At 41.6% G+C, this 12,369-nt stretch overlaps 1 protein-coding gene across 1 annotated transcript in view; it reads left to right on the forward strand.

Annotated features, from left to right (window-relative positions):
- Positions 1 to 12,369, forward strand: part of bag1 (BCL2 associated athanogene 1) — a 13,175-nt gene continuing 806 nt past the window's right edge. Inside the window, exons 1-6 of the mRNA XM_078423131.1 lie at positions 1 to 137; positions 678 to 806; positions 5,839 to 5,921; positions 7,966 to 8,079; positions 9,040 to 9,147; positions 11,827 to 11,889. Of these exons, the coding sequence (XP_078279257.1) occupies positions 101 to 137; positions 678 to 806; positions 5,839 to 5,921; positions 7,966 to 8,079; positions 9,040 to 9,147; positions 11,827 to 11,889 (534 nt within the window). The 5' untranslated portion in view covers positions 1 to 100. The remainder of the gene's footprint in view (positions 138 to 677; positions 807 to 5,838; positions 5,922 to 7,965; positions 8,080 to 9,039; positions 9,148 to 11,826; positions 11,890 to 12,369) is intronic.

Raw genomic sequence — 12,369 nt, forward strand, 5'->3', positions numbered from 1 at the left:
TCAATGATGGCGGCCGCCCCGGAGCTCCTTCAGGTCCGCGCGGCCCATCATTTCCGCCGCGAGGCCGGGGTGTGGGCGCGGGCGCGGGCGGGGAGCAGCGATGGCCGACGCCGTGGTGGGGTTGACGCTGATGCACGGTAATGGAGGCCGGAGCCGGGCTCACAGATGCCGAGAGCAGCCAGCGGCTCTAACTCAGTAGGGGGACGATCGAGGGCCTTGGCCGCACGGCCCACGGCAGCTCTCCTGCAGCAAGAGCTGGTGTTGCCGACTGAGCCCACAGCACAGCACAGCACAGGGCGGCGGGCATGACCCGGGTACCACACACAGCCCGAGGGCAGCTCCCACACCCGGCACAGCCAGGCAGCAGACGTCGCCTGGTGCAGAAACTCATCTGCATTTGAAGAGAGAGATGGAGGGGGTGGATGACTCTCTGGGGAAGCTGAAGGCTTAAAGCTGGTGTAAAGACTGGGCATAAAGTCGTCCATCCATTTGTCGCCGATGAATACTTTTGTCGTAAAATATAAGGACACGGGCAAAAATGCATTTAAACCTAATCCTTAAATGTCATTGTGTTTGCAATATATGGGAATTGTGCCGCTAAAATATCCATTGCAAAATCAGTAAATGTAATAAAATGCAAAGATGTCTACTGATGTGGTTGTGTGTTTCATTCTTAGGTAGTTCGAAACATAAGATCGAGATTTCAGCAGAACGGGAAGGCGGTGAGCCAACGCTACAGGACATGGCAGCAGTCATTGCGCAAGTTACCGGGGTACCCCAGCAATTGCAGAAACTGATTTGTAAAGGTCTGTGTGTTCTACTGGTAGGGTGCACGGTGTATATGCTAACTTGCCTTGAACCTTGTTCTCTTGTTCTGTGTTTCCAAATTGGGCTGATCTGCGAATTAATGATAAGGATATTCAGTTATAATTGCTGGATGGATGTTGTATACATGGATTTCAGTAAGACTTTTGATAAGTGCCTCATGGTATGCTGTTGTAGAAGATTGTAGATGTATGGGATTCAAGATAACTTGAAGACAGGGTTGTGGAAAGTCAATATTCTGGCTGGAGGTCTGTGACCAATGGAGTTCCACAGAGATCTGTGCTGGGACCTATGGTGTTAATGATATATATAAATTACCTTGACGTAAATGTAGATGGGTTGGTGAGTAAGTTTGCTGATGTAGATATTGGAGGAGATGCAGAAGATAAAGTGGGATATAGATCAGTAGCAGAAATGGCAGATGGAGTTTAATCCAAGCAAGTGTGACGTGGTGCACTTTGAGAGGTTGAATGGAAGGAGAGAATATACAATAATGACAAGACCCTTAGCAGCATTGATGTGCAGAAGGATCTTGGAGTCCAAGGTCATAGCTCACTAAAGGCGGCAACACAAGTAGATAGGGTGGTAATAAAAGGTGTATGGTATGCTTGCCTTCATTGCTTGGGGCATTAAATATAATAGTCAAGAAGTCATGATGCAGCTCTAGAGGACTTTAGTCAGGCTGCATTTGGAATATTATGTGCAGTTTTTGTTGCCCTATTACAGGAAAGATGTAAAAGCTTTTGAGTGCGTACAGAGGAGATTCACCAAAATGCTACCTAGAAAGTGGGTTTCAGCTACAGGGAAAGGCTGGATGGACTGGGATTGTTTTCTCTGGAATGTCAGAGGTTGAGGGGACACTTGATGGAAGTATTTAAATTATGAGAGGCATAGACAGTCAGAACCTTTTTACCTGGATGGAAATGTGCAGCACTAAAGGGCATAGCTATAAGGTGAGAGGGGGAAGGTTAATGGAGATGTGCAGGGCACGTGTTTTATGCAGGGGGTGGTAGGGGCCTGGAACGCATTGCCAGGGATGGTGGCAGAGGCGGATACAATAGTGGCTTTTAGATAGGCACACGGAAATGCAGGGAATCGATATGGATCATGTGCAGGCAGATGAAATCAGTTTAACCAGGCATCATATTCGACAGGAACATTTTGGGCCAAAGGGCCCATTCCTGTGCTGTACTATTTGATGTTCTAGAATTATTAAAGTTTTATTATAGAAACTTTGTGAGGTTGGAAGACATTCAATCTGTAATGGCAGTTTCTATACCTTCTCAAAGTCCAACTTCGATAGCCATTACTACTTGGGGATGGAATGGAGATATAGCTTACACACACACCGAACTTTAAGATAGCAAAAACGATACTTCCAAACGCCTTTTCGTGATTAATTGGTCTTTATTAAAGTAGCACAAATCAAAGAGTAATTCATAACCTTTCGTCCTTATCAACTGTTTCTTCTTCAAACAATACAGTGAAAATCATGTAGTCATTACCGTGTGGTTCTTGTGAGTGTAGCTGGCGCGAGTGTGGCTGGTGCGAGCCTGGTAAAGAACTGTATTCTCTCCAACCTCCGAGACTAAACTGAGCCACAGTCTCTGTCGTTACGTTAGCCTCCCCCCATTACGTATCAAATCACACCCACAAGCATGCAAAAAAGACAGAAACTAGAAATATTAAACATAGCCATAATACAATGATAGTAACTAAATTAAGCACAAATGGCTCCTACACAATCCACGAGCGCTGGTTTGAAAAAAGAAAAGGTCCACCAGTCTAATTCCATCTTCCAATTTAATGCAGACTTCGTTGATAGGCTGATTTTTCTTTAAGGCTGCAATGTGTTTTGAACTCGAGCAGTCTTGATGTCCCATGTAGTGGCCTGGTCCATTGGTTTGCAGATCACAAGTCTTCAAGTACACATGCAATTACTTTCTAAACAGGATAAGTGTTTCTATTTCTACCCTTTCTGCATAACGTTTTGGACCTCTGCCACTTTCTAACATGAAAATATTGTACCTTGCCTCCCCTTAATTCTTCAATTAATTTGCAGCTTCTCTTTCAACCTACTCAATCTATCCTCATATTTACACTGCAATTCTCCTTCTTATGTAGTGACTATGGGTATTTTAACGGATTGAAAATTATACTACTGTAATTGTAAAATAGAATTGTTTGGCAGTTTAATTTGGCAAAAAAATTCATTATTTTGCGTTCCTACAGGTTGTGAGTTAACCTTTCACAAACAGGACCAGAAATTGAATGTTGTGGCAAGGCGAGGAGCCAGGTGTTTCGGGAGGAATTTTATTTGCTGTTGTTCTCTTGTCCAGTCAGGTCTGCAAGAGAACGATCGCGCCTAAACCCCTGCCATTTATCCCTGTAGCTAGGGGCCGCCCCCGGACTAGTCTATTCCCGCGCCGAGGGGTTCGATAGTGGAATGGCCCGACCCTTGGGAGCCGCCACAGGACCCCTCCCCCAGAACAGGAGGCGCGAAACGGACCGGCGGGCGTACAACCCGACCGAACCACGTACGGAAGTCGGCGGACAGAGGGGCCGGCGGAGGCACAGGTGGAGGGAGCCGTGAAGGAGGGCGACCTCGCGGCCGATGCTGGGCAACCAGCACCGGCTGGACAATGTCCAAATGTGCCGGCTTTAACCGGTCACTCGGCACCGTCCGTGAGCTGAGCCTCCGCCAAGGCAGAATAGTCAATGCCGGGCTCCACCTCGAAAACGGCGTCAACGACGGGGCGGGACAACGCGTCGGCCACCCGGTTCTCCTTCCCGCTCGACGAAGAGGATGGAGGTGGTGAACTCCGAGATGTATGCCAACTGCCGCTGCTGCCGTGCGGACCACGGGTCGGAAACCTTTGCCAGGGTGAAGGTGAGCGGCTTGTGGTCCGTGTAAGCGGCGAATGGGCGGCCCTACAGGAAGTAGCAGAAGAGGCGCACCGCCAGGTACAGAGCAAGGAGCTCGCGATCAAATGCGCTGTACTTCCTTTGGGCGTTGTTGAGGTACCGCCAACTCTGAGGCGTCCACCGTAAGGGCGGTCGGGGCATCCTCCCGCGGGTGAACCAGCAGCGCATCACGAGCAAGGGCCTCCTTCGCGCCATCAAATGCTGCTACCGCCTCGTCGGTCCACTCGACGCCCTTACGTCTACCCGCCAGAAGAGGATACAGTGGCCGCATGATGTGGGCCGCGGATGGCACAAAACGGTGATAAAGAGCCACCATGCCGACGAACTCCTGCAGGCCGCACATGGATGGACAGGGAAACTGGCGGATGGCGTCAACCTTGTCTGGCAGGGGAACCGCGCCTTGTGAAGTCACGCGGTGGCCGAGAAAGTCGATGGTGGTCACCCCAAACCATGCTCGCTGAGCCACTGACAGAGCTGCCGGAGGTGGGCACAGTGCTCCTGCCGTGAGCGGCTGGCCACCAAGATGTCATCGAGGTAGACGAACAGAAACTCGAGACCGCGACACACCCCGTCCATTGACCATTGAAAAGCCTGCGCGGCGTTCTTAAGGCCGAATGGCATCCGCACGAACTCGTACAATCCAAACGGCGTAATGATTGCCGTCTTGGGCACATCCTCCGAATGGACCGGGATCTGGTTATAACCCCGCACCAGATCCACTTTTGACAAGATAGTAGCCCCGGTCAAATGGGCGTTGAGGTCCTGGATGTGGGGCACGGGGTATCAGTCAGCGGCGTTAAGTTTGTGCATACTCCATGTAACTCCATGTTTTTCTCATGTGCTTCAATTTCCTCTCATCCTGAAGATGTGCTAGTTTATATCTTAATTGCCAATGTAAGTTACACTTTAGTTGGTGGCAAATTCATCGGAGAGAAGAGGTTCCAGAGAAATAAGTGGGGGATGTAGTTGCTCCGAGAGATGGCATAGAGAAATAACAGTCGCTCATCTCCAACCTACAATTGGTTTTGCTTCCTCTGCCTTAACTGTCGCATGTTGAAAGACTGGAGCGACTAGGCTTGTATACACTGGAATTTAAAAGGATGAGAGGGGATCTTAACGAAACGTATAAGATTATTAAGGGGTTGGACACGTTAGAGGCAGGAAACATGTTCCCAATGTTGGGGGAGTCCAGAACAAGAAGCCACAGTTTAAGAATAAGCGGTAGGCCATTTAGAACTGAGATGAGGAAAAACTTTTTCAGTCAGACAGTTGTGAATTTGTGGAATTCTCTGCCTCAGAAGGCAATGGAGGCCAATTCTCTGAATGCATTCAAGAGAGAGTTAGATAGAGCTCTTAAGGATAGCGGAGTCAGGGGGTATGGGGAGAAGGCAGGAACGGGGTACTGATTGAGAATGATCAGCCATGATCACATTGAATGGCGGTGCTGGCTCGAAGGGCAGAATGGCCTCTTCCTGCACCTATTGTCTATTGTTTTGTGACTGCAATGCTTTAAAAAAAAAATCATTTTTAAAAGTTCCACCTCAATCTGAGATATTATGGTGCAGAATGGGGTACCAGGGTCACGTATCCCACCTTTATTACTGGATAGCTAACAAAAATAACTTTTCACTCCATTTGGATCACCAAATTGCTTCATGTCCCAAAGCAAAATGCTGCAGTTGCTGAAAATCTGGAATAAAAACAGAAAATGCTGGAAATACTTGATAGGTAAGGCAGAATCGGTAGAGAGCGAATGGATCATATGGTTCACGTCATTGACTTTCCTCAACCTAAAAGATTAACCATATTTCTCCCTTCACAGGTGTTGCCTGATAACCTTTTCTCTGCATGTTCTGTTATTTCAAATCACTAGGCTGTACTTGGTAAGATCATCCATCTTTTTGGAATACCATTCCTTTTATAATTCAAAGACACGCTGAATATTAATGCAGTACTGTAACAGACAGGGTGCCAAAAGCTTTTATATAATTCAAATATTGCATGCAAATGATCAACAAAATTGTTTCCTAAAATGTGTGAGTGGAGGTAACACCATTTTAATGTTTTTTTTATTTCTGTGTCATATAGGTAAATCTCTTAAAGAGATGGAACAACCATTGTCAGTTCTTGGTGTTAAAAATGGCTGTAAAATAATGATGATTGGTAAAAAGGTACAAATCTATCTTTCTATGTTTCGTGGAATGTTTTAGAAAACTTTGCCTGCGATTTGTCAGTATAATTTATGTGTACCAATTTAAGGAAATGCTTTTTGATTTTGTTCCTTCATCTGTGTTTACCAGGACTAGCTTCTTTGCTTTTGTCAGTATAACATGGAAACTATCTGATCTAATGCTCTAAGTTCATAAAGTGCACAAGGATAATCTAGTGACAAGGTCTGTGACTTCTTCCTATTGCCACAGTGAAGTACAGCATCATTGAAAGTTCAACTTAAAAGAGTTCTACTGCAAAGTAATGTCCAATCCAGTTAACATGGCTACATGTTGTGCACAGTAACTGCGAGAATGAATCAGTAATTAACTCCATAATTTGTGCTCTATCTGGCATTTTATCCAGCTGAGAAACTATAATGCCCCTTTTGATAAGAAGTAAAGTAAAACAATGTTTTAAATAGCAAAAAATTGGTGTGCGTTCTTTCTACCATGAAACAAAGTTAATGCGCAGGTACAGCAAACATTAAGAAGATATACACTAAGTTGTCTTTTATTGCAAGTGTGTTTTCATTGAGTGCAGGTGCAGGAAGTCTTTCTGCCAATTCATATGTACTATTGTGCACAATGTGGTCACCATACCCAAGGAAGACTGCTCCCGGTGATGTAGCATAGCTTTGCCAGATTCCTGGCTTGAAGAGAAATTTAGTGAGATCGGCCTATGTTGATTGGAGTTTAGAAAAACATGAAACAATCTCACTGAAATATATAAATTCTGAGAGGGTAGTTACTGTGATGTTGCTTCTGAGACATCTGAAACTGGAGCCAGAATTTCTAGATGAGAGATTGATTATGTGGTAGAGGAACGCGGAGATATTTCTTTACTCAGCTGGGTTACTTTGAAATCTCTGTACCAGGGTTCTGTGAATATTCAGTAGTTGAATATTTGCAAAGTTGAGAATAATATATGTTTGGACACTCAAACACAGTATTTTCGGGAATGTGGGTGTGAGTTAGAGGACACACTTGTTGGATCGAGTTAAGGAACTGCATGGACCACTCTTGTTTCTTGTGTTCTACATGTCAGCTTATTCATCAATACAATGAATTTCTAAAATTGGATGTTTGACTTTCAGAATTTAAAAAGTATCTCTTTTATAATCTATCAGGATGTTAATGCTTATTTTGATGAAAGAACCAGTGATACTGCAAAGTCAACTTGTTCCTTTTATTGCATCATTAAAGCTCCTGAAAGTGGTTTACATTTTCTGATCTTCCTGCAACTCTTGTAAGTTCATGGTCACTATATTAGTATTAACGGCAGGACTGGTTCATTTATTAACAAATATGGTGTTTTGCCTTTGTTTATCTGTAGCTCTTGTACCTCTGAATCAAAAGGATACTATGTTGATTCAAATTTGTGGGGGTTTAGAAAGGGCTCCCTGTACATGTGAAGGTGCAGGCAGTTATTTGGGGTTTGTATTGTTCTGGGATTCTATAGCTGGTGGAATGTACTTAAGCATTGCTTCTCACTGAAATGTTTTAAGAAGAACCTTGTTTTAATTGTTTTACTAGGAACAGTTTATGAATGATAGAATCATTGTGATTGAAAGCTGGATACGTGGATTAGCTGACTGTCAAAGATTTTATTTAGTCGGTTTTATTCAGCTTGTTTGTGATAGCTGTCCCTTATGTTGATGCATTTCCTGCACCATTATTTAGGCTGGCATTTCATGTCAGTATGAGGTGAATTATTAAGATACCATCCCACAAACTAGGGCGTAATGTCTGTTCTCTTGTTTATAGGACAGTAAGAAAATCAATTTGGAAAATAAAGAAATTTGGAGCAATATTCTAACGTGGCCAAATTTCACCAAAAACAGATGTAGTTTTAATTTAATCAGAGTGTGTGCAACTTTGTATTTGAAAAATGCATACATAACAATTATATATTTCTGCACATACTACTTTTAGTTCTTCGAGTTTCAATGCTAAGTCCTTAATAAGCCAGGCTGTCTTGATTAAGTTGTTTTCTCTGAATTCACAGAACAGTCCCGAGGAAGAAGCTGAATTAAAGAAGTTAAAGGAGTTGGAAAAATCCATAGAACAGTTATCACGTAAGCTTGAAGAAATTAATGTGGAGCTGACAGGCATTCAGAATGTGAGCATATTTTTTGCTTTGAAATTCCTTCCACCTTTTGGTATCTGAAATGAAAATAACAAAACTGCTGTATTGGGAGGGTTTGTTTCTAGTGTGCAAATAATTGCATCCATATTTAGCTCACTAGCAGTGGTGTGAATACATGGTTAAAAGTTTCACTCCTTTTGGGAGCAGTATAAAGACCTGAAAAGACACAGTGCTCGAGTAACTCAGCAGTATCTCTGGAGAACACAGAGCCTTCAGACTAAAGAAGTGTCCCGACCTGAGATATCACCTAACCTTCTCCAGAGATGCTGTCTGACCTGATGAGTTACTCCAGCACTTTGTGTCCTTTCATGCAAACCATCATCTGCTGTTCCTTGTTTCTACTGTATAATGACCTGGATATATTAAGCAATTGAGCATTTTAGTGGAAACTTTACATTTGGGTAGACAACTGTAGGCTTAGTCAAAGAGCTTAATTTATAAGAATGTTTAAATGCAGGAAAAATGCTTTGAAAATCAAACATTCAGGGCTGCAGAGCTACAGAAGGCATTAAAAATAATATGTTTATTTACCTTGGGGCCTAGTTAGTAGATGAAGAAACATACACTTTTGATGCTGTTGTCAAGGGAAGGTGCGTAGATGAGAAAGAAATAGACTTATCAGCATGGTCATAAGAAGAGAAGCTATGGTTGGTCGCAAAATAAGTCAATAAACTGCTTATACTTGTTGGTATTGTGAGTGGAGGAGATAGGTTTAATGATGTATTTGCAGCTGAGCAAATATGGCATTATAGGTGTAAGTCAGGCACAATATCCCTGTAATATAGGTTCCCTACCAGGGTCATGATACAGGGTCTGATACTGAGTTCCTCCAGTAGTTTTGTATTTAGTTTAACATGTTATGTTGGATGTGTACATGTGCTGTTTAGGGGAAGAATGTTGAGTTGATATTTTTTTTATTCTCGTGTCACCTAGGGGTTCCTAGCCCGTGATCTTCGATCTGCTGCATTGAGCAAGTTAGAGAAAAAAGAGAAAAGCATATCCGAACAGTATATGAGGTTTCTTGAACAGATTGATGCTATGGTGGGTAAGAGAATAAATGACTGCATGTTAATGATTTATCCATATAATTGACCTTAGAGGGTAAATGTTTAACTAAAAATTAGTGTTTCTCATTAGCTTAAATTCAATATTTTTCTATTTAAATCATGGTTTAAACTTTCGTTCAGACACTTGCTTTCAAATGGATAGAAATTTGATTAATTAGTTAGTTTTCAAGCATTTGTACGTCGATGAGCCATTTTGGTGTAAGAATAGCTGTGGATGGGTTTGCAACGAATTTTAACACTAAGATAAAGAAAATATGTTTGAATTTTAGATGTGACAGGTAATATGTTTGAGATGTTATGTCTGAGATTGTGCTACAATTAACTATTCACACAAGATATTTTTCTAGATTTTGGATAAATAATTGTCGGTCTGATCATTGTTATATGTCTAGCTAAGTAGCATTTCTCTCCGTTTAAATATAATTTTTACCTCCCTGAATTGTCAATATTTTAAAAATTAATTTTATTGTAGATGTTTTGACAAGAGAAATACAACCGCTGTCAATTTAGTTCCATCGTGCAGATTTATGTGAAAATTGTAATTATGTAACACAAAGATGGTTTGGATTTGTCGCAGAAGAGTAGATTGTTCACATTTGGCATGGTTTAGTCATGTTCGTGGGAACAGCAACCAGACATAGATTGGGAAAATTGAAAGACATCAAAGGTTCTTGAAAGGCAAATCTAAGTATTTTTTAAACGGTGAGAAATTAGGTGCTCTTGGGGCCCATGATATACATACATACAAATCGGATCCAAAATCGACTAAGTAATAAAGTGGTTATGGGTGGAATTGGCATTCTCAAGGTTAGGCTAATAATCCAGAGATGTATTCAAATCTCATCATGTCATCTTAAGAATTTACATTCAGTTAATTTATAAATGTTGAATAAAATGCTAATATCAGTGTGAAACTACTGGACTGTTGATTCAAAATCCACCTGGTTCACTGATGTGTAACGCCAGACCCACAGTACTGTGGTTGACTCAGCTGATCTACCAAAGCAAACAGTTGTATCAAACTGCTGCAAGCAAGCAAGAAGGGGGCTCCCCACCAGCACATCAGGGGGAAAAAATGGATGGGCAATAAATGCTGCCCCTTCCTTTAAGAAAGCTGAAGGAATGTTGCCATCCATCTCCAGTGCTGGAATTCAAAACTGAGGAGGTAATACAAAACCTTGATTAGGACTCGTATAAACCAAAATAGGTAAATGGAGTTGAGGTACAATTCATCCATAATCTGATAAACCAGTGGGAAGGGCTTGAGAACCTGAGGGTTTCATTGGTTATGATTTGTCTCTATTTCAGTTCTATTTATGATCCTCAATTCCATTTATCAACAAACCATGTATGTTGGGCATTATTTTCAGAGGAATGGTCTGCTATTAGCTTTATTCTTTTTTTCCATTCAAAGTGTAAACATGTAGTACACTAATGTGCAATAACATTTTAAAAGCAATAATATGACTTTTTTTAAGGCAGTCATCTTTCTTGGTACTACTTGACAAACTGATTGCAATGAATCTCATTGCTTATCCTCGGTTGATTGATATACAAATATACAGAAATATAAATTGTATATGTACCCCAAAAGCTTTTGCTGCTATTGTAGATCTTGGATTGGTACTATGATTTTGTATGACTTTTAAGCGTGTTGATTAAACATGAGATGGTGGAAGCTTCTTATAAATTATGAAACTGCTGGTCAATTTATAGCGAGGAAGGTTTTCCAAGGCTACAGCAGGACATCGATCAGATGGAAAGTTGGGCAAAGCAGTGGAAGATGGAATTTATTGTTGACAAGTGGAAGGCGATACTTTTTGGGAAGTCAAATAGGGGTAGTAGGACATATACATGAATGGTACAGCACAAAGGAATGTTGATGAACACTGAGACGTAGGGGTCTAGGGCAATAGTTCCTTGTCAGTGACAATACTAGTCAATAGGGTGGTGAAAGTGGCCAAGGGTGTGCTTGCCTTCACACATCAGGGGGTGTAGAATATGAGAGTTGAGATGTTATGTTGCAATTTTACAAGACTGGTTCGGCCGTACTTGGAATTCTATGTGCCACCCTTTAGGAAGGATGTGATTGTGCTCGAGAGAGAGAGCAGATGAGATTCACTAGGAAGTTGCCCAGATTGGAAGATTTTAGTTATGTGGCGAGATCGGGCAGGCTCGACTCTTTTTTTCTAGCAGTGTCAGAGGCTGGGAGTGGTGGGGATCCAGGATATCTCTAAGGCACGAGTTGATTTGTGTCATAACCAACCACCCAACATGCAGGTAGCAAGATAGAAGTCCCTCTGAGTGCAAATAGAATCAGTGTAGATCGGCAAAAAAGTAGGCATGTGGGCTTAAGAGCTTATTTCTGTGCCGTACAGTACTGACACTTAATAATGATCATATTGAGAAAAGGATATTTTTATTAACTAGAGATTTTGTTTCATATGGATCAATTGTTGAGGGCTATTTTGATTCATTGTAGTTTGGAAGAACATAGATTTGGATATCTCAGCAAATTTTACAAAACATCAGATAGTCACAGTGAATTGGCCTCCTTCAGGAATGTCTAAACTAGGCTTCATTTTAAACAGGACTAGTGTGCAGCTTGTGCTTTTTATTCCTTACAAATAAAATATTTAACTTTTATTTTCAGAATTTGCCAGATGAATTTGCTGACTGCAGACACAGAAGAAAAGGTCTAGTAAAGAATATACAGGTGAGATTTTCTTTTTGTATACTGAGTTTGTGGGTTTGTAATCATCGTGTCAGGAATCTATAGTATAAGGAAAAAGTTAGTTTGGTTTCTCAGTTTGTAAAATGTGGATTCAAGAGGTGACTATGGAGGTACATAAGAGTCAGGAAATGATTAGAAAGCAAGGAATTTTTAATTACAAGATTAGAAAAAGAGAACTGCTTCAATTTAAATGATAATTTTAGAACTAATTCAGGAAATGTTGAAAATCATGCAATGTACTCAGATTTAGTAAAGATAAAAATCCTGGAATAAGCAGCAGTTACTTTTACCAACATCATCCATGTATCTGAATATCTCAAATTTGCTACTTGGGTTCAGTATTTGATCTGGATGGGAATAATCATCAGCTATATTTCCCAAATCATGGCAGAAGAAATCTCTGGATTAGAGCATATTCAAATATTTAGTGTATGAAGTATGAGACCTGAGGAAATTTGATAC

The sequence above is a fragment of the Rhinoraja longicauda genome, chromosome 2 (genome assembly GCF_053455715.1).
Source record: "Rhinoraja longicauda isolate Sanriku21f chromosome 2, sRhiLon1.1, whole genome shotgun sequence".
Lineage (NCBI taxonomy): Eukaryota > Metazoa > Chordata > Chondrichthyes > Rajiformes > Arhynchobatidae > Rhinoraja > Rhinoraja longicauda.